This window comes from Cervus canadensis, chromosome 18, assembly GCF_019320065.1.
Source record: "Cervus canadensis isolate Bull #8, Minnesota chromosome 18, ASM1932006v1, whole genome shotgun sequence".
In the NCBI taxonomy this organism is placed as follows: domain Eukaryota; kingdom Metazoa; phylum Chordata; class Mammalia; order Artiodactyla; family Cervidae; genus Cervus; species Cervus canadensis.
The window spans coordinates 22,155,213-22,177,889 of NC_057403.1; the positions used below are offsets into that span (position 1 = coordinate 22,155,213).

A 22,677-nucleotide genomic window follows, 5' to 3' on the forward strand; every position below is an offset into this window, starting at 1 on the left:
AATTAGAATGATTGGCCAAAGACCCCCCTGGAAACTAATCCAATCACCATAAAACCCAAGACTGCGAGCCACGTGGCAGAGCAGATCTCCTGGGTTCCCTTACCCTTCTGCTCTCCCCCCGGGTGCCCTTTCCAAATAAAATCTCTTGCTTTGTCAGCACATGTGTCTCCTCGGGCAATTCATTTCCGAGTGTTAGACAAGAGCCCAGTTTCGGGCCCTGGAAGGGGTCCCCCTTCCTGCAACAGTTTCTTTTCCAAGAAAGCGGGGATGGACATGCCTCCAGGCTCCTGGTCTCTGAAGTTGGAGTTGCCACGCCTGCAGAGAGGTGGTCACAAAACAAATCATTTTGTGAAAACCTGTGTCCCCAGGCTGCAGAGGGGGGTGAACAAAACTAAGGACAGGGGAGATCTTTGGGAAGAATTCTGCAAGTAAAGCCTGGCAGGAACCCAAGACCCCCCAGGTGATTCCCACCACTCACTCACCTTTCCCCTCCCAACCCCCAAGGGCACAGGCAGGCTGTGGACCACCACACTAACCCTAGAAAGAGCCCCTCCCCAGGGAATCAGGTTGACCTTCTTTGTTTCTAGAAGTTCCCTCTCTAAATCCTCTCTTCCTGAGGTCTCAGGTGTGAGGTTTCCCCTCAGGGCTCTGAATGCGGGTCTTCCTCTGGCATTTTTTTCACAACCCTCATAGGCTGGGTCAGCTAGCCCAGAAGCAGGGTCCATTGTCTCTCGTGAGCTGTTCTCTGTAACTCGAAAAGGAAGGAGAAGAACTAGCCCGGACGATCTGCAAATAGTGTAGAGCACCAGGATGTGATTAGCATTATCAGGTTAGTCTTGATTCCCCACTACAGATTGGGACCACAGAAAGTCGAAAAGGAGCTCAGAAAAGGGTGAGGGAAACAGGAAAACTTTTTCTTCTGTTTCCCTGCAGCAGTTGCAGGTTAAACAGCTGCATGGATGCCTTTGAAGGTATTTTCTCAAGATGCAGATGTGAGTTTGGGATGTAACATCCCCAGAGAAGACCCAGAGCAGAAGGAAGAAAAGGAGGAAATGGCAGCTTCTCAGGTATGTGTCCTGTCATAAGTCTGGGGCTGGGTCTGCTTTTCTTCCTGAAATGCTTGGACTGAGAATCTGCAAACCTTTAGTTCTCTGCTGCTAATTTTTCTGCTTAGGATGCTTGTTATCACCTTATTTTTCCTTTTTTTTTTTTTTTTTTTAATAGTGAAAACCAGCTCTTCAGGTTGCGTCTCCCTGATGTCCCAAAGCCTTTTCTCCATTGTCTGTATCCCGGCTATAAAGCATGATGAATTCTCAGCATGAAATAGTGATTTTCAATGTTGAATACATTCACTTTGTGAGAGATGAACATGGGGAGGCACTGGTATCTGAGATTCCCATTGGGATGTGGTTCGGTGTTGGGATCTTAGGGAAGTTGGGGAAATGCCATGATGAATTTACATGTGAATGCGATTCAGCTCTTTAGAACAGGAAGAACAGGAGTAAGAAAATGTCCTTGTTAGTAGAATGAACTCAGCATTCCAGAATTTGTCAGAAGTTAAAGTAGCATAGACAAACCTCTATACCAATAAGAAATATGTAATAAAAAATGGACTATTAAGCTAGAGATCATGGGAGGTATATAGGAGGTGGAATTTGCAGAAAACTGACATTTTTCTTGATAGATTGAGATCATGGTTTTCCTAATATTGCCAAAATACCCGTCAGTGATAATGCATTTTTCCATGTACCCTATGACCTCTGATGTTCACTGGTTCAGGTGCTTCTGTGAGATTTCCACGCTATGAAATTCATTTTTTTTTTTTTTCCCTGTCTTGAACAAGGGTCTTGGAAAGAAAAAATGATGGATATGCCTGTTAGGTAGTTAGAATAGGGAAAAAGAGTCCAAAATGGCAGTGGCTAAAAGACCTGGAAGGGAAAGCCCGCGAAAATAGAACAAAGGAAGGTCCGAGGGCCAGAGTGAGAACGTCAGGTAAAACAAACAACGCTCCTGCCTAAGCCCAATTTACATAAGGCAGGCCCAGGGACAGAGAAACATATAAAAAGAAGAGCCAAAGCCCTCTTCTCCCCTCTTTGCTCCCTCTCTCTCCCGCGCGATGGAGTGATCTCTTTGCGTCTTTGGATCAACGTGCCCTCATGCCTCAAAGATGGATTTTCCTGCTATTATCTAAATAAATAGAGCTGTAACACTGGTTTATTTAAGAGCTATAACACGGTCTGTTCGAGACCTGAGAGCTATAACACAGTCTGTCCTCCGAGAGCTGTGACCCACCAAGGGGCTTTAATGTCCCCTTTAAATGATACAGATTTTGCAGGACATTAAAAGATTCAGAACCAGAGCTCTCTAATTTTTTATCATTGTATATGTCTGCACCCTAGTCTATTTAAAAAAAATTAAAATAATATCATCCTCAAATATTTATGTACACTTTCAGTCAGTTAAAAATTATCCTGATTTTATTGACATGACAATTTTTCTCTATTACTATTAATAAGTATCCCATTTTAGTGTATGTCTGTATGAATGAACATGTTAACATCATTTGATTGATTTTTCTCTTTTTCTTTTTTGAAGATTCCCTGAAGCAGGGAATAGCTACCCACTCCAGTATTCGTGCCTTGAGAATCCCATGGACAGAGAAGCCTGGCAGGCTACAGGCCCTGGGGTTGCAAAGAGTAGGACACAACTGAGTGACTAACACTTTTCTTGTTTTTAGTATTATTTACAAATACAGGAATTTCTATAAACTTTCATTAGAGTTAGCTCTGTGCATTTGTCTCTGTTTTATTAAAGTCTAGAGTCAGAAACTGAAGTAAAAGTTAAGCTGTCATTTAAAGAATGTTTGTTAAAATATTTGCCAAAAGATGCAACAGCAACATTATTGATTTTAAATTATTTCTGTTATACATTCAAGACTCTGAAAAACTGTCAGAAAGACATATAGTATATACCAGATCATTAAGATGATTCTTGTCACTGAGGTTACTGTCGTATCAGACCTGTAAAATCTGTAAAGCACTTAAAGTTCAAAGTTAAATATGAATTCTTTCCTTACTATTCTGCTTCATTGATGTTCAAACATTGTCACTCATGGAGCAGAATTTTCAACATTACTAGTTCAAATAAGCTTGTTAAAAATGTGACATACTGCGCCCACTCCAGAACATTTGGATCAGGAAGTGCTTTTTAAAAATATTTCCTGTTTCTTCTGATAGACAGTTTATCCTCTGTCAAATGAGTACAACACTCAAAAATAAATATGTCAATGTTGATCTGATTATTTTGTAATTTCTCTTCCAAATCAGAAGAATTTCTGTAGTGGTTGATGATCATATCTCATCCTCTTTTCTTGGGGTTAAAAATGTGGTAGAAAATATTACTGTGTAAAAATTATATTATTTTATAATACAAGCCACTCTCCTAAATCAAAACCATTTCTCTTGCTGGTTTCATCTTGGGTCACATTAGGAAGTCTTCCCACGGCCCCATGGCATCTGTACTTTGTATTTCAGGGACGGCTGACGTTCCAGGATGTGGCCATAGACTTCACTCAAGAGGAGTGGGAATGCCTGGACCTCGGTCAGCGGGAATTGTATAGGGACGTGATGTTAGAGAACTACAGGAACCTGGCCTCCTTGGGTGAGGATAACTTCTTTCCAGAATCCCTTATCTACCCACTGGGTTTTGGCTCCTGTATTTCTAGAATGTCTCCTGGAATCTTCTGCTTCTTACAATAGTTTTAGATCCCTGCTTTCTATGGGAAAATGGGTATTTCTGAGTTGAGAAAGAAGACTTCATGATGATTCATTAAGATTCTGACTTTTCCTTGATGTGATCTGCCTCCTTCTTCTAGGTTAGTGGTAATTCTCCAGGTTCTGTGGTATAAGAGGGTGGCACTCTCCTTTTCAAATCAGATTTCTACTACTTACTTACTTTGGCCTTAGTAGTACTTGACTAGAATCGCAAGGTCTTTTCTTTATGTATTTGTTAGTGTTATAAAAGTGCTTTCGATAAAGTGTTTGGGGATATAATTTTCTAGGCTATATTAACATTCAACCATGCCTTCTCTAGAGTGTTAATATAATGAGCAAGATTACAGTTGTGTCCGACTCTTTACGACCCCATGGAATAGTTCATGGAATTCTCCAGGCCAGAATACTGGAGTGGTAGCCACTCCCTTCTCCAGAGGATCTTCCCAACCCAGGCATGAAACGCAGGTCTCCCACATTGCAGGTGGCTTCGTTACCAGCTGAACCACCAGAGAATGTTAATACAGCCTAGGAAATGATGTCCCCAAATACTTTATTTCCAGGCTGTATTAATATTCTACCATGCCTCCTCTGGGCTTCCCAGGTGGCACCAGTGGTAAAGAACCTGCCTGCCAATGCAGGAGATGTAAAAGAAGTGGGTTCGATCTCTGGGTTGAGAAGATCTCTTGGAGGAGGACATGGCAACCCACTCCAGTATTCTTGCCTGGAGAATCCCATGGACAGAGGAGCCTGGTGGGTTATAGTCCACAGGGTGGCAAAGAGTCAGACATGACTGGAGCGACTTAGCACACGTGCCTTCTCTTCTCACCTGAATACATATTAGAGTGGAAACTGATGAATCTCTAGCAAAACAAACACCCCTTTTCCTGATAGCAGGTCTTGTGGTCTCTAAGCCAGACCTGATCACCTTTCTGGAGCAAATGAAGAATCCCTGGGATGTAAGGAGACTGGAGATGCCAGCCATGTACACAGGTAGGTGTGAAGGGATGGAGCCGATGACTCAATGACAGGTCCAAGGATCAGTGAGGAAGTCATCCTCTGTCATGTGGTTTGGGAAGATCTGCTTCAGTGGAAATGATTTTAGAGAAGCCTGGGTTTCTTTCTGCTGCTGTCATGGGCGGATATCACCTGCCCCATTCTGTCTCTGAAGTCATTCCTGAATTCATCTCCAGTGATTACTTTTCTCAATCACAGTGAGAACTGAAAATCTCCTCTTGGCCTGTGACAACCTGCATGAATCAGTTACTATTGCATTTCCTGGGGGCCCTAGGAAAACTGTGCACATTTCTGAATAACTCTAAGACGCCGCTATTCAAGTTTGTTTCTACCACTAGATGGTAGTATGTGAGTGGAATCGTAGACATACTGCCAAAGTTGTAGGAATACTGTGGACAGAGGGTTTTTTTCTGACTTATAATTTCTAAAACACTGGAAGCTACAAATATGATCTTATACATTTTAAATTTAAGTAATTTCTTCACTGCATAAACCAAAACCTCCCTAAAGAGAAAGAATGCAAATCTCAGTGTTACTTCAAAGTTTCTGTTTTCTTCATATGAACTCATATGAAATGTTAAGTGTATTTGGTGCAATTCCTCAATGCTAAAAGACTTAAATATATTCAATTAGCTCAAAGAATTTTCAAATAAATTGGCATAAGATCTTAAAACATTTTCCACTATATTTTTTAATGGTTTCAAACTATTACAATTTTAGATAATATAATCTTTAAAAAACATTCTCATTGGAGTATAACTGGTTTACAGTGTTGTACAGCAAAGAGAATCGGTTTTAGTATATACCTACTCTTTTAGATTTCCTTCCCAACTAGATCTCCACAGAGCATTGATAGTTTCCCCTGTGTTCCCACCATATTTTAAAAGTCTCATTTCTTATTTAATTTCTCAAGAACTACTTCTTTATTAAATAATCTTGTTATCAGCTTCCCCAGACTTTGTCCTATGTGTCCTCACTTTCTGATTAGACCTACATCAGTATCATTTATGATGTTTAGGTTGAAACATCTAATGCTACTGCTGCTGCTGCTGCTAAGTCGCTTCAGTCGTGTCTGACTCTGTGCGACCCCATAGACAGAAGCCCACCAGGCTCCCTCGTTCCTGGGATTCTCCAGGCAAGAACAGTGGAGTGGGTTGCCAGTTCCTTCTCCAATGCATGAAAGTGAAAAGTGAAAGTGAGGTCGCTCAGTCGCGTCCAACCCTTAGCGACCCCATGGACTGCAGCCTACTAGGCTCCTCCATCCATGGGATTTTCCAGGCAAGAGTACTGGAGTGGGGCGCCATTGCCTTCTCCGAAACATCTAATAGGACACGCTAAAATAAGAAGTGGGTTAAAGAGTTAGAAGGCACCTAGCGGCGTCTCCATTTAAGATGACTTAAGTCAGAAAGTAATCATTAGACTGCTGACTCCTCTTCATTTAGTGGTTCTTGTAGCTTTTTGTCGTGCTCCTTCCTCTACACCATACTTCTCTGTCCTCTCATTTTGTCACATTTTCTGGGTTTGTGGTCTGTTCTGCAGGCTGCAGGATCCTAGCTTCTCTTGCTCTGTTGTCTTCCCCCTGTGGGGTGAGGTTGGTCCACAGGCTTGTGCCCTTCTCCCCTTGATCTGGGCTTTGATTGCTGTTACTGTGACCCTAGCCTGCCCTGGATATTGAGGGGGGCTTCCCCGTGGATCTGTGGCTGTCACCGTCCTGTCTGTGGTGGGTCTGCTTCCAGGTTGGTGGAACAGAGCCCCCAGATCTGCTTCTTCACTGTGATTCTTATCTGTGGTGGAGGCAGGTGGGATTGGAGCACACCGTCTGGGAGAGAAGCCCCTGAGGATTGCTGCTCTGGGGATGTTCCCCTTGGGGTGTGCTCACGCGTTGTGTGAGTCTCAAGTGACCCTGGTCGGCACTGCACTTGGCCCCACCTCAACCATGGGTATCTCGGCACATGGCCCTGGTGTCTCTCAGATGTTGTTTTCACCAAGTCACCAGCATAGATCCAGTGAAATCAGGGCCCAGAGTTGCTTTCATGGAGCTGGATCCACTGTGGTGCTATGGGGCAGCTCAGACTGTGGCCTGGCCCCACCTCCCCACGTACATCCCCACAAAGTCTACAGCTGCTAAAGCTACACCTCCATGACTGGGGGATCCCTGGTTGTCCTTCAGATGCTCTATAGGGACTGAGTTGACACAGCCAGTTGCCTGTGTAAAAGCATGGTTAGTGCAGCTGCAAGGAGACACTTCAGCTTTTCATTCTTAACCCTGAGGCTCAGCTGTGCTTTCAGCTCCATCTGAGCATGTGGCCCACCCACAGGTGTCTGCTCCAGAGGCTGCCCCAGAGCATAGGAGTCTGCTGATTGTAGAGGAGGGGCATGGGGGAGGCCATGGCTGGGCCTCAATAGAGCCCACCCGGGTGGCAGCCCTTCCTACTGCCAGGGACAAGGGGCCAGCACATGGGGAGAGAGGCTGCAGTGGGGTTCTTCCCTTCGGACATCACTCAACAACGCTGCTCTGCTCTATGGGGGTTCAGGCTTCCTCCACAAGCATCCCATTTGCAGAGCTCCTCCCTCCCTCCCGTCCCCTCATGATGTCTCCTCACAGCCAACAGCAGTCTTCTGCCTGGGTCTGCTCTCCACACCCCACGTTCCAGCACCCAGCCCTTGTCTGCAGCAGTGGACACCCTCTCAGGCTGGGTGGACAGGGCAGGGGTCAGTACCCCGTGTGTATCTCACTCTGTCCTGCTGCCACAGACCGTTGCCATGTTCTCTTCCCACAGAGAACGAGGCTCCCCTTCTGTCCCAACTGAGCTCCCCCAGTGAGAGGCTTCTCTGGACATGGAGACCTCCTCTCTTCCGATCCCCCCGAGGGTTGCAGGTCCCATCCCGCTTCCTCTCCTCTTCCTTCTTTCTTTGGTCCTAACTAGCTAAGTGGGAATCTTTCTTGTCCTTTTAGGTGTTGTAGGTCCTCTGCTAGTGTTCAGAGGGGCCTCTGTGAGAGTTGTTCCATTTCTGATGTATGCTTGATGCATTTGTGGAGAGAGATGAACTCCAAGTCTGCCTAATCCTCTTGCATCTTGATTCTTGTGTCTCTATTTTCTCTACATCTTTAAGGATATTTACTGAGAATAGTAGATTTGATATCTTTCACTTTGATAAACTTTTATTTGGTATCTTTCAGCTGTGTCTTCTCACAACACCCGTGCTTTGATGTCAAAGAATCCAAGGTTAGAAAATTTAATCCAAAAGGCAAACCTAGAAACACATGAAAGAGCTCATTTTGGAAATGAACATTTAATGAAAGACCAGGATTATACAGGGCTTTGTAAAAGACCTAGAAGATGTTTATATGGACATAAAGGAACTGAGACAGTTTCACATAATGCAGACATTACTGCCAAAAGAAATGAGCAATGTGAGTCAAATTGGGGAAAACACCCATTTCAGTTAACAACATCTGCAGAGATGTGTATCTTTTCAAGCAAAGGCTTAAATCATTTTTTGAAACATACACGTTCTCTGAAGGGAAATGTGGAAAATCTGGAAAGTCATCCAGTCTCTACTGCAAATACTCATTCAAACCACTCTGAACACAGGCTTCAATTACACACACATTCAAGCACGTCTGAAAACCAGAAATTTAAAAATGATGGGGAAAACTCACAATATAATCAATTTGAGGGATCTGTGAGCAAGGGGTCATTATTCTTCCACCAACAGACAGTTTCTCTCTGTTCCAAAATGTGTAATGTTGATAATAATGGAAAAGAGTTAATCCCACCATCATTGTTCAATACACATCATGATATGGTTAATATGGAACAACTTCTCACATGTAATAACACGAATCAGGCCTTAAGCAAGAGCTCTACCCCCAATAATTACAAGAATATTTACGATGGATTGAGAAGCTATTCATGCAATGAAACTGGGTCTAAAACTGAACAAGACTCTAACCCTATGAAACATCAGGGACCTCAATCTTCAGACAAGGATTCTAAAAATTGTACATGTAGGAATATCTTTTATCAAACATCAGGTCTTCCACTACAGAAAAGTACACATACAGGAGAGAAGACTTATAATTGTGAATATAGTGATATTTCTAATCAGTCTTCAAATCTTACTCAACAGCAGAATATTCAGGATCCGCAGAAAAGTTACAAGTGTAAGAAATGTGAGAAAGCCTTTACTAACTCAGCCAGTCTAAGTAGACACAGGAAAATTCATTCAGGATGGAAACCTTTCAAAGGTACAGAGTGTGGCAATGCTTCTAATCAGAATTCAAAGCTTAGTCAAGATCGGCAAATCCACACTGGCAAGAAACCTTATGAATGTAAGGAATGTGGAAAAGCATTTATGTCTTGCTCAAATCTTAGTCAACATCAGCGAATTCATACTGGGGAGAAGCATTATAAATGTACAAAGTGTGGCAAAGCCTTTAATCAGAACTCAAAGCTTACTCAACATCAGCGAATCCATACAGAGCAGAAACCTTACAAGGCTAAGGAAAGTGGCAAAGCCATTTTTAGGTGTTCACATTTCAGTCTGCATCAGCAAGTTCATGCCAGGGAGAAACCAAGCAAATGTAAAGAATGTGGCAAAGTGTTTCCTTGTAGCTCATGTCCTACTCAATATCAGGTAATTCATATGCAGCAGAAATCACACAAATGTATGAAGTGTGGCAAAGCCTTTAATAAGAAGTCAAACCTTACTCAACACCATAGAATTCATACTGGAGAGAAGCCTTATAAATGTAAGGATTGTGGCAAAGAATTTAAGCAGTGCTCAGGTCTCACTTACCATCGGAAAATTCATACTGGAGAGAAGTCTTATAAATGTAAGGATTGTGGCAAAGCATTTAGACAGCACTCAAGTCTTACTAAACATCAAGTAATCCATACTGGAGAGAAATCTTATAAATGTAAAGAATGCGGAAAAGCCTTCAGTTACTACTCAACTCTTACTAAACACCAGCGAATTCATACTGGAGAGAAGCCTTATAAATGTAAAGATTGTGGCAAAGAATTTAAGCAGTGCTCAGGTCTCACTTACCATCAGAGAATTCATACTGGAGAGAAGCCTTATAAATGTAAGGATTGTGGCAAAGATTTAACAGCACTCAGTCTTAACATCAAGTAATCCATACTGGAGAGAAATCTTATAAATGTAAGATGTGGAAAAGCCTTTACTACTCAACTCTTACTAACACCAGCGAATTCATACTGGAGAGAAGCCTTATAAATGTAAGGATTGTGGCAAAGAATTTAACCAGTGCTCAGGTCTCACTTACCATCAGAGAATTCATACTGGAGAGAAGCCTTATAAATGTAAGGATTGTGGCAAAGCATTTAGACAGCAGTCATGTCTTACTAAACACCAAGTAATCCATACTGGAGAGAAATCTTATAAATGTAAAGAATGCGGAAAAGCTTTCAGTCACTACTCAACTCTTACTGAACACCAGCGAATTCATACTGGGGAGAGGCCTTATAAATGTAAGGATTGTGGCAAAGACTTTAGGAAGCACTCAGGTCTTACTTGCCACCAGATAATTCACACTGGAGAGAAACCTTATAAATGTAAAGAATGCGGAAAAGCCTTCGGTCAGTACTCAAGTCTTTTTCAACACCAGCGAATTCATACTGGAGAGAAACCTTACAAATGTAAAGAATGTGGAAAAGCCTTTATCAAGAACTCACATCTTACTCGACATCAGAGAATTCATACTGAAAGAGAAACCTTATAACTGTAAGGAAAGTGGCAAAGGCTTTAATCAGAGCTCTCACCTTACCAAACATCAGAAAACACATACTGGAGAGAAACTCTAGTAATAAAATAAGTGATGGAAGAGGTTTGTCCTAAACATACACTTCAGAAAATACAGGACCGTTTATTTAAGAAAGATAAGAAATGACATAAAACAATGTAGGAAAGTATTTAATGAAAGTTAAATCTAAATAAATACCAGATATTACACACTAGAAAAAGTGAAATTTGCTCAGTTGTGTCCAACTCTGCAACCCCAGGGACTGTGTCCATGGAATTCTCCAGGCCAGGATACTGGAGTGGGAGGTGGATTCTTTACCAACTGAGCTTTCAGGGAAGCCTGCACACTAGAAAGCATTTCATCAATCCTTTTTTTTGAAGTTCTCTTCAGGAGAAGTATTGTAGACAGTAATCCATAGTTAAAGCATAGAAAATTGATATGTTAGTATGGATCACAAGATGAAGGGTTGGTATTTAGAAATGTACAATTATTAGCAATATATCTTTGTTTATATTCACACGATTTGTGATTATTTGAAAACCAAGATATGTTATTGAACTCTCAAGTTACTCCATGCTGCTATGCTTCCTTTTTAGTGTGTATGCAAAGTTATGTTTTTGATGATTGCTACTCAAAGATGAGACAAGGCCTTCTATCCTAGAGAGAAATCATTTATATTTATTCTCCATTAGGAGATTAAGGACACAGTGATGTAGCATGTACACTGAACATTTAAATGGAGGTGTTACTGTTGGTGGGAATGCAAACTAGTACAGCCGCTACGGAGAACAGTGTGGAGATTTCTTAAAAAACGGGAAATAGAACTGCCATATGACCCAGCAATACCACTCCTGGGCATACACACTGAGGAAACCAGATCTGAAAGAGACATGTGCACCCCAATGTTCATCGCAGCACTGTTTATAATAGCCAGGACATGGAAGCAACCTAGATGCCCATCAGCAGATGAATGGATAAAGAAGCCGTGGTACATATGCACCATGGAATATTACTCAGCCGTTAAAAAGAATTCATTTGAACCAGTTCTAATGAGATGGATGAAACTGGAGCCCATTATACAGAGTGAAGTAAGCCAGAAAGATAAAGAACATTACAGCATACTAACACATATATATGGAATTTAGAAAGATGGTAACGACAACCCTATATGCAAAACAGAAAAAGAGACACAGAAGTACAGAACAGACTTTTGAACTCTGTGGGAGAAGGTGAGGGTGGGATATTGTGAAAGAACAGCATGTATATTATCTATGGTGAAACAGGTCACCAGCCCAGGTGGGATGCATGAGACAAGTGCTCGGGCCTGGTGCACTGGGAAGACCCAGAGGAATCGGGTGGAGAGGGAGGGGGGAGGGGGGATCGGGATGGGGAATACGTGTAAATCTATTGCTGATTCATGTCAATGTATGACAAAACCCACTGAAAAAATAAATTAATTAATTTTTAAAAATAAATAAATAAATAAATAAATGGAGGTGTTAATCATTCTTGTCAAACATCCCTATAGGTCACCATGAAGTAAGTGTTCAGGGAGTAATTCCACATATTAAAGTAAGATGCACATTTTCAATAGTTATGTCACTTGCATTTTAAGGAAAATACAATGACAGTTCACTGAACTCTTGATGTATCTTTATAATATCAAGAGATGTCATGAATATTAGTTGACATGTTTCAAATAAAGATACCTCTGATATGCTAGAAATGTATGGAAACCCTTCTCAGAAAAGTCATGTAATTAGTGTACATCTTGTTTCATTCGTAAATGATTAGCCTCCATTTTGTAACTGTAGAAATCACAGTTCTGAGATCATTGTATCAGAGGAGTGAATATCGTTGTTTATGCTTGTAATCTGTATTTAATCAGTTACACAGTGGATTGGAAAAGGTTTTATTCTTTCTATGTGTGATAGTACATGTTAATAAAACTGATGGTTTCTTGTGATAAAGCCGGAATGTAATGAATGAAGTGTCAACCTACTGATTTAAGGTCGCAGGGAAGAATACCTAACAATAAACTCTTTGTTAGCACAGAGGGATGATATCTGTAACAATTAGTTTCCTTACTGCCTTTATGCCTCAAATATTGGGATATTTCCCATCATTTCTGCATTGTACTTTCCCCCCTCTGTAACTGCTGGGACATTGTAATGGTTCCAATAAGGATCATACAGAGTATTGTTGAGAGCTCCCCTGAACTGCTCCATGCTGTTGCTGCCTCGGCATCTGTCTGGGGAGCAGGCAGCCTGCAGGTCCTTGAACTCACACCAGCCAGTCCTGTGAGCACCTGCTCTAGACAACCACCCACCTTGTGATCAGCAGTCTTGCTGAACCCCGGGTTCTACTTCACAGGTGCCCACCCCTTCAATGACACCCTCACAGCGCTCACCAGATTCCTGCTCCCCTTGGTTTGAATAGACCCATCTACACTCATCCTGGGGAGCCCACAGCACTTCACCCAGGGTCTCTTATAAAGGCCTGAACACCAAGTACTGGAGCTTTGTCTGCCTGGTTCTAGCCTGACCTCCCTCAGAAATTCCCACCCTAAACCCTCCCCTTCTGAGAGGTCTCAGCTGTGCTGAGAGTGAGGGCTGAAGCTCAGGGCTCCTGAGTGTGGGTCTTGGGGGAGAAGCATCAGAACAAATGGAATTGGCTAAAGACTCACTTCACGGCCCCATGTCAGACCTGCAGATTCATAACTTCTTAGGGTGGGGACCTGACCTCGAGGGGTTCGTATTCACTGAAATGGTTCAGAAAGATTCCTTTAAGTGGTTTCAACCTGGTTTCCTATCAAGATCACATGACCAGTGTTGAGGGATAACCTCCCCGGTGCCCTCCGCACAGAGTTCTCTGGGTCCTGTGGGAGCATCAGTGTGGTGTGTAGGAAGTGCTCCAGGGGATTCTAAGGGGAGGCCCGGGATAAGGACGCGGCTCCTGGTGCATTTGTGAGACCTGAAGCCCGGCGTCAGTCCGCGGAGAGGCCGCAGAGTTGGTCTAGCTGGATTTGGACCAGGAAGTCAACTCACATCATCTGTGTGAGCAGAGGGTTAGGAGCTCTCTATGGGGAGAGAACAATCAAGAAATTAGTTCACAGACTGGTCTCCAGGTAGGAAGTGATTGTTCCTGAATCTCTCCGGAGACAGAGGACAGGAGAGGTGAGTCTTTTTAGCTTTTCAAGGTCCTTCTGTCTGTAGTGGTGAAGTAGTTGCAGGTGAAAGAGCTGTGCGGATGCCTTTGAAGGTATTTTCTCAAGATGCAGAGATACGTTCCCTGCATAACATCCCCAGAGAAGACGCAGAGCAGGAGGAAGAAGAGGAGGAGACGGCAGCTTCTCAGGTACATGTCCTGTCCCGGGTCTGGGGCTGTGTCTGCTTTTCCTCCTGAAATGCCTAGACTGAGGGAACCTGCAAACCTTTAGTTCTCGGCTTCTAATTTTTCTGCCTGGGGCATTTGTTATCAACTTCTTAGTTTTTCCTTTTCTTACCATAGTGAGGACCGGCTCTTTAGACCACTTCTCCCTTGTGTCCCAGAACCTTGTCTCCCTTGTCTGTAGGGAGCATGATGAATTCTGGCTTTCTATAGAGCATGATGAATTCTCAACCTGAATTAGTGACTTTCAACTAGTGAAAATATTCCCTTTGTGAGAAATAAACATGGGGAGGCATAGGTTCTGAGATTCCCATTGGCATGTGGTTCAGTCTTGGGATCTTAGAGAAGTAGGGGAAATTAGTGATGAATTTACATGTATCCGCAACTCCAGACATTTAGAACAGGATTAAGAAATTGTCCTTATGAACAGAATTACCCCAGTGGTCCAGAGTTCCACAGGAAGTTTGGGGAAAAGAAGGAGAAAAGTATGAGAGACCCTTCTCCATGTTGGCAGGAAGGACTCACTCTTAAGTGTAGCCTTAGGATACAGAACATGGAAGTTAGATAAGAAGAGAATTTTGCATAAAACTGGTATTTTTCAGGATTCAGATCACTGCTAGCATCTAGGCCATTACCCCTCACGTTTTCTGGTTCAGGTGCTTCTGTGATTTTGCAACTGTGCTGTTCCTGCTTTCTGTCTCTAAAAAGGATTTTTGAAAGGTTTAGTGAGGGATGTGTATAAGCTGACAAAATTAATGTGGCAAACCACACCTTCTTAGTTCTGTTTGCTTTGGAAAATGAACACTCACCTGTGTTTAGTAAGGTTCTTGCATTTGGGGAATGGAGGTTTTCATCACTCAAGCCCAGGTCTGATCATTTCCGTTAATAATATACTCTGCACTCATTTTCCAGACAGAATTCTTAGCACATCTTTGTGTTTTCTACAATATTTACAAGAATGTTATTACTTATGTATGTTTAACTCTTAAATCTAAAATATGATTCAACACAAATGATAGAGATTTTCAAAGGAATAAAATATTCAGAACCAAGAGCTAATTTATTTTATGTCATTGTGTTTTTGCACTGTAATGTATTTGTAAAATATAGATTATTGCCACAAATAAATTATAAGATTTAAGCACAGAAATCTACTCCTGATTTTATAAACATGAATAATTTTTCTCCCAAATAGTGTATGGTTGTGTGCATGAAAATGTTAACAGTATATGACATTTTTTCTGTTTTTGATATTTTTGCCAGTTACCTCAACTGGTAAAACATCCATTAGAGTGGTCTCTGTGTGCAGTTCAGTTCAGTTGCTCAGTCAGGTCTCTGTGTTGACTTAATTCTTTTTACATAAAATTGAGCTCAGATCCATTGAAGAAAATCTCAAGCTCTACCATTTTCTGAATAGTTGATCAAATATTCCAAACCATTTTGAAGAGCAATATTTTTGATATAAAATTATTTATATGGCTCATTCAAGGTTAAAAAAATAAAACACTGTTAGAAAGTGCTATAGTTCAAAAATAGGCAAAAGGATTGTTTTCTCTGCTTACTAATCTATTAAACCTGTAAAATCTGTAAAGCGCATAAAGTTCAATAATAACTATGAATTCTTACCTGGCTCTTTTCAGTTCAGTTCAGTTGCTCAGTTGTGTCCGACTCTCTGCAACCCCATGGACTGCAGCACATCTGACAATCACCAACTCCCGGAGCTTACTCAACCATATGTCCGTTGAGTCAGTGATGCCATCTAACCATCTCATCCTCTGTCATCCCCTTCTCCTCTCGCCTTCAACCTTTCCCAGCATCCGGGTCTTTTCAAATGAGTCAGTTCTTCACATCAGGTGGCCAAGGTATTGGAGTTTCAGCTTCAGCATCAATCCTTCCAATGAATATTCAGGACTGATCTCCTTTAGGATGGACTGGTTGGATGTCCTTGCAGTCCAAGGGACTCCCAAGAGTCTTCTCCAACACCACAGTTCAAAAGCATCAATTCTTTTGCACTCAGCTTTCTTTATAGTCCAACTCTCACATCCATATATGACTACTAGAAAAAGCATAGCTTTGACTAGACAGACCTCTGCTGACAAAGTAATGTCTCTGCTTTTTTATATGCTGTCTAAGTTGGTCATAGTTTTTCTTCCAAGGAGTAAGCGTTTTAATTTCATGGCTGCAGTCACCATCTGCAGTGATTTTGGAGCCCAAAACAATAAAGTCTCTCACTGTTTCCATTGTTCCCCCATCTATTCGCCATGAAGTGATGAGACTGGATTCCATGGCTATCGGCCATGACTGTTTTACCTCCGTGCTATTCACAATGGCCATTTATCAACGAGACATTTAGTTAAAACTAATCTTGTTCAAGATGAAAAACTGTGGCCCCACCCTAGAATTCTTGAATCACAATGTGCTTTTAAAAAAATTCCTGCTTTGACTGATATCCTGTGGAACACAAGGAAAATCCTCAAAAGTAAATATGCCTCTGTTGATCACATTTAATAGTTTTTCTCCCAGATGAATGAATGAATCGTAGTCTCTCAGTCATGTCCCACTCTTCGTGACCCCATGGACTATATAGCCTGCCAGGTTCCTCTCTCCATAAGATTCTCCAGGCAAGAATACTGGAGTGGGTTGCCATTTCCTTCTCCAGGGATCTTCCCAACCCAGGGATCGAATCCAGGTCACCCGCATTGTGGACAGATTCTTTACCGTCTGAGCCAGTAGGGAAGTCCAAGTGGCTTTGTGGATCATATGTCATCCTGTTTTCTTCAGGTTAGAAATACGGTAGCGCATATTGCTATCTAAAAAAGTATATTATTGTATAACATCAGACACTCTTCTCATTGAAAAACTAGTTCTCTGAACTTGCTGTTTCCATCTTGGGTCACATAAGGAAGTCTTCCCACAGTCACATGGCATATGTACTTTGTATTTCTGGGACGGCTGACATTCCAGGGTCTGGCCATAGACTTCACTCAAGAGTGAGAGAGTCAGTTCCAAGAGAAAAAAAAAAAGAAAGAAAACAAAAAGAGAGAGTCAGTTCCTAGGTAGGTTGATAAGAAGTCCAGGGGTCCCCAAGGAGAGAGGGGTCTGGAATTCTCAAGGAAGAGGAAAGGGCAAACTTTTTTGTCTACATTCCTTAGGGTTCATCAATTACATAACTCAGTTTAAACTGTACTAGGGATTATACAACTACACTGTATCCTGCTTGAGGACAGTTTCTCTTTCTGAAAAACCTGGCGAATCCTGTTATTTTAAAATGTAAATTATGGGAGTGGGTCTAGTAAGATCTTTACAACCTCCAGACATTCTTTTGATTCATTGTGATGACTAATTAAAAGGTATATAACTTCCTTGCCAACACCAGCGAGTAGGCACTCTTTCTGCCCCCTTCTGATGTCTATTTCAGACGCTTTCTCTACCTCTTTTATACTTTAATAAAACTCTATTACACAAAAGCTCTGAGTGATCAAGCCTCATCTCTGGCCCCAGATAGAATTCTTCTTCAGAGGCCAAGAATCCTGGCGTCTTCTGTGGTTCAGCAACAACCTTTCAAGAGGAGCGGGAATGCCTGGACCTCGGTCAGTGGAAATTGTCCAGGGATGTGATGTTACAGAACTACTGGAACCTGGCCTGCTTGGGTGAGGATAGCTTCCTTCCAGAATCCCTTATCTACCCTCAGGGTTTGGGTTCCTTCACTTGTAGAATGTCTCCTGGAGTCTCCTGCATCCTACGATCTCTGCTACTGAGGAATAAATGGGAGTTTGTGAGTACAGACAAAAAGCTCCATGATGATTCACATGATTCTAACCTTCTTTCTTGAGTTCTCTGCCTCCTTCGCTCTAGACTAGTGGTCACTCTCTAACTTTACTGGTATAAAGTCATGCTGCCCTCCTCATAAAGACAGAGGTCCACTCTTACTTTTGGCTGAGTGTTATTCTGATGGAGATCTCAGGATCTGGGTTTTAACTATTGCCTATTACAGTAAAGGTGCTTTCTATAAAGCTTTTTGGGATGTTACATTCTAGACTCTTTACACATTCTACAATGCCTTCCTCTCTCACGAGACCACAATGTTGTTCAGTCGCTCAGTCGTGTCCGACTCTTTGTGACCCCATGGACTGCAGCACATCAGGCCTCCGTGTCCATCACCCACTCCCAGAGCTTGCTCAAACTCATGTCCATTGAGTTGATGATGCCCACTAACCATCTCATCCTCTGTCATCCCCTTCTCCTCCTGCCCTCAATCTTTCCCAGCATCAGGGTCTTTTCCAATGAGTTGGCTCTTAGCATCAGGTGGCCAAAGTACTGGAGTTTCAGCTTCAGCATCAGTCCTTCCAATGAATATTCAGCACTGATTTCCTTTAGGATGGACTGGTTTGATCTTCTGGCTGTTCGAGGGACTCCCAAGAGTCTTCTCCAACACCACAGTTTAAAAGCATCAGTTCTCCAGCGTTCAGCCTTCTTTATGGTCCAAATCTCACATCCACACATGACTACTCGAAAAACCATAGCTTTGACTAGACAGACCTTTGTTGGCAAAGTGATGTCTCTGCTTTTTAACATGCTGTCTAGGTTTGTCACAGCTTTTCTTCCAAGGAGCAAGCATCTTTTAATTTCATGGCTGCAGTCACCCCTTCAGTGATTTTGGAGTCCAAGGAAATAAAGTCTCTCACTGTTTCCATTGTTTCCCCTTTTATTTGCCATGAAGAGATGGGACTGGATGCCATGATCTTAGTTTTTTGAATTTTGAGTATTAAGCCAGCTTTTTCACTCTCCTCTTTCACTTTCATTGAGAGGCTCTTTAGTTCCTCTTTGCTTTCTGCCTTAGGGTTGTGTCATCTGCATATCTGAGGTTATTGATATTTTTCCTGGCAATCTTGATTCCAGCTTGAGCCTCCTCCAACCCAGCATTTTGCATAATGTTATCCGCATATAAGTTAAATAAGCAGGTGACAATATACAGCCTTGATGTACTCCTTTCCCAATTTGGAACCCGTTCATTGTTCCATGTTCAGTTCTAACTGTTTCTTCTTGACCTGCATACCAGTTTCTCAGGAAGCAGATCAGGTTGTCTGGTATTCCCAGCTCTTTCAGAATTTTCCACAGTTTGTTGTGATCCACACAAAGCCTTTAGCATAATCAATGAAGCAGAAGTAGATGTTTTCTGGAATTCTCTTGCTTTTTCTATGATCCAACGGATGTTGGCAATTTCATCTCTGACTCATCTGTCTTTTCTAAATCCAGCTTGTACATCTGGACATTCTCAGTTCACATACTGTTGAAACCTAGCTTGGAGGATTTTGAGCATTACCTTGCTGGCAAGTAAAATGAGTGCAGTTGTGCAGAAGTTTGAACATTCTTTGGCATTGATCTTCTTTGGGATTGGAATGAAAGCTGATCTTTCCCGACCTGTGGCCACTGCTGTGTTTTCCAAATTTGCTGGCATACTGCGTGCAGCACTGTCACAGCATCATCTTTTAGGATTTGAAACAGCTCGGCTGGAAATCCATCATCTCCAATAGCTCAGTTTATAGTGATGCTTCCTAAGACCCACTTGACTTCTCACTCCAGGATTTCTGACTCTAGGTGAGTGATCATACCATCGGGCTTATCTGATGTGACAAGATCTTTTCAGTTTAGTTCATCTGTATATTTTCACCACCTCTCCTTAATAGTCATGTCCAACTCTTTGTGACCCCATGGACTATACAGTCTGTCGAATTCTCGAGGCCAGAATACAGGAGTGGATAGCCTTTCCTTCTCCAGGGAACCTTCCCAACCCAGGGTTCAAACCTAGGTCTCCCACATTGTAGGAGGATTCTTCACCGGCTGAGCCACAGGGGAAGCCCAGTATAGTTCATCTCTGTGTCTTTGCCACTTCTCATTATCTTCTGCTTCTGTTAGGTCCATACTGTTTCTGTCCTTTATTGTGCCCATCTTTGCATGAAGTGTTCCCTTGATATCTCTCTTTCTCTTTTTTTATTTTTTGGTTAATTTTTATTTTCTATTGGAGTAGAGTTGATTTCTGTTGTGTTTGTTTTAGGCTTACAAGAACGTGATTCAGTTATACACAGATGTATATCTCTTCTGTTCTTTTTTGGGGGTCTTTTCCCATATGGGTTCTTCCAGTGTATCTGGCCACTTCCCTGTGCTATGTGGTAGGTCCACTGGCATTATCTATATGATAAAAAGTAGTGTGTTTTTGTTCATTGCAACCTCTAAATGTCTCCTTGCCACTACATTTTTTTAAAAAGTTGTAAGGTGGGTTTCTAAGTCTGTGAGTCTGTTTCTGTTTATAGTTAATTTGTATAAATTTATAGATGCCCCCTCTAAGTGATACTTCTTCTTTCATCTCTGACTTTACTGAGTATGATAAATTCTCAGTCCGTCCAATGTCCTGAAAATGTCATTCATTCATTTTTTTGGAGTGTATTCTAGTGTTTAGATGGACACGAGACTCTTCATTTCTCTCTAGATGCAATTTTGGTTGATGCTCTGTCTTAGATATTGTCAGTAGTGCTGCCCTGAAAATAGAGGTGCAACTATCATTTTAAATCATGATTTTCTCTGGGTCTAAGGCAAGGGGTGGGCTTCCCAGATCGTGTGGTATGTCTATCTTTAGTATTTTAAGGAATTTCCACACTCTTTTCCTTGTGGCTGCACCCACTCAATTACACTCCCACCCACAGTGTAGGAGGATTCTCTGTGACCCTTGCCCTCAGCAACAATTAACTTTTGAAGACCTTTTGGAAGATGGATGTTCCGTGGGGTGTGAGGTGATACCTCACTGCAGTTTTGATTAGCGTTTCTCTAAAAGTGATCCTGAGCATCTTTTCATGTGTTTTATGGCCATCTGGATGCCTTCCTTGGAGAAATATCCATTTAGATCTTTGCTGGTTTTTCTATTGGACTAGTAGGGTTTTGTGTGTGTGTGTGGGGGGGTGGTTTTCAGATTTATCATGAGCTGCATGAGCAGTTTGTATGTTGGAAAATGAATTCATTATTTTAAACATCTGTTGCAAACATTTATTTTCCCATTCTGAGGGTTGTCTTTTTCTTTCCTTTAGGGTTGCCCTTGCAGTGCAAAAGCATTTTAGGTGATGAGCTGCCTTTTTAAAGTTTTATTTTATTTTTAATTATTCTAAACATAGATTCCAAAAGAACATGTTGTGATTCATGTCCAAGTGTGTTTGCCTATATTTCCCTCAAGAGGATTAGAGTGATCTTCCGTCCATTTAATCTTCAAGCAATTTGGATTTTTTCTTCTGTAAGCAGTTAGGGAGAGAGTAAATTCCTTCCCTTTGCCCTTGTTTAAGGAAGCCCCTCCCTGTCCTCCACCCTGACTGCTAACAGCTCACTGCCAGCATCAGTGCAGGAGTGTCCCGTGTCTCCACGTCCTCTCTGCCATTTTGTTAGTAAACGTTAAGACATAGGCCATTCTGAGCTGTGTGAGGTGATACGTTCTTGTAGTTTTGATTTTAATTTCTTTAATAATTAGCGATGTGAGCATCTTTTCATGTGCTTTATAGCCACCTGGATGTCTTCTGGGGAGAAATATTTGTTTAGATCTTTGCCCTCTTCCACTTTTTCTATTGAACAGCACGGGTTGTTTGCATGTTCTGAGGATGACTTCCTTATTTTAACCTGGGTTGTAACATTTTTTTATCCTGAGGGTTATTTTGTTTTTCTTTTGTGGCTTCCCTCCTTTAATCTCTGGTTCCTCTGCCTTTTCTAAATACAACTTGAACATCTGGAAGTTCTCGATTCATATACTGTTAAAGCCTCACTTGGAGAATTTTGAGCATTACTTTACTGGTGTGTGAAAGAAAGTGAAAGTGAAGTCGCTCAGTTGTGTCCGACTCTTTGCTACCAGGCTCCTCTGTCCATGGGATTCTTCAGCAAGAATACTGAAGTGGGTTGCCATTTCTTTCTCCAGGGGATCTTCCCTACCCAGGGGTCGAACCGAGGTCTCCTGCGTTGCAGGCAGACACTTTAACCTCTGAGCCACCAGGGAAGCCCAGTGTGAGATGAGTGCAATTGTGCTGTAGTCTGAGCATTCTTTGACATTGCCTTTCTTTCAGATTGGAATGAAAACTGACCTTTTCCAGTCCTGTGGCCACTGCTAAGTTTTCCAAACTTCCCTGCATATTGAGTGCAGGACTTTAACAGCATCATCTTTTAGGATTTGAAATAGCTCAGCTGGATTTCCATCACCTCCACTAGTTTGTTCATAGTGATGCTTCTTAAGGTCCACTTGACTTCGCATTCTAAGACGTCTGGCTCTAGGTGAGTGATCACACCATCGTGCTTATCTTGGTCATTAAGATCTTTCTTGTACAGTTCTTTTGTGTATTCTTGCCACCTCCTCTTAATATCTTCTGCATCTGTTAGATCCATACCATTTCTGTCCTTTATTGTGCCCATTTCTGCATGAAATATTCTTTTGGTATCTCTAATTTTCTTGAAGTGAATTCTAGTCTTGCCCATTCTATTATTTTCCTCTATTTCTTTGCACTGATCACGGAGGAAGGCTTTCTTATCTCTCCTTGCTATTCTTTGGAACTCTGCATCCAAATGGGTATATCTTTCCGTTTCTCCTTTTACATTTTTGATTTGCAGTTTTGATTTACATTTCTATAACATTTCACAAAGTTGAAAACTTTTCATGTGACATTTTTAATAACACTGTGTGTAAAACTGAGCTTTGGAGATTGGCTC

General features: G+C 41.9%; 2 protein-coding genes across 2 annotated transcripts; both read left to right on the forward strand.

The window, feature by feature from the left end:
- The first annotated feature begins 1,052 nt into the window (after positions 1–1,052).
- LOC122421267 (putative protein ZNF720) lies at positions 1,053–4,798 on the forward strand. The gene is made up of 3 exons (XM_043437137.1): positions 1,053–1,067; positions 3,534–3,660; positions 4,668–4,798. The coding sequence occupies exons 1-3, from the start codon at positions 1,053–1,055 to the stop codon at positions 4,796–4,798; spliced, it is 273 nt and encodes a 90-aa protein (XP_043293072.1).
- A 4,639-nt stretch (positions 4,799–9,437) lies between these two features.
- Positions 9,438–10,536, forward strand: LOC122421268 (zinc finger protein 708-like). Its single transcript, XM_043437138.1, has 2 exons — positions 9,438–9,831; positions 10,070–10,536. The coding sequence occupies exons 1-2, from the start codon at positions 9,438–9,440 to the stop codon at positions 10,534–10,536; spliced, it is 861 nt and encodes a 286-aa protein (XP_043293073.1).
- Positions 10,537–22,677: the final 12,141 nt, after the last annotated feature.

Bases quoted from the DNA above. Each gene is read 5' to 3' on its own strand.
- LOC122421268 (XM_043437138.1), top strand. From the start codon at position 9,438: ATGCAGCAGAAATCACACAAATGTATGAAGTGTGGCAAAGCCTTTAAT. The intron at 9,832-10,069 runs GTCTCACTTACC...ACCAGTGCTCAG, and splicing joins AGAATTTAAGCAGTGCTCAG to GTCTCACTTACCATCAGAGA.
- LOC122421267 (XM_043437137.1), top strand. The intron at 3,661-4,667 runs GTGAGGATAACT...TCCTGATAGCAG, and splicing joins CAGGAACCTGGCCTCCTTGG to GTCTTGTGGTCTCTAAGCCA.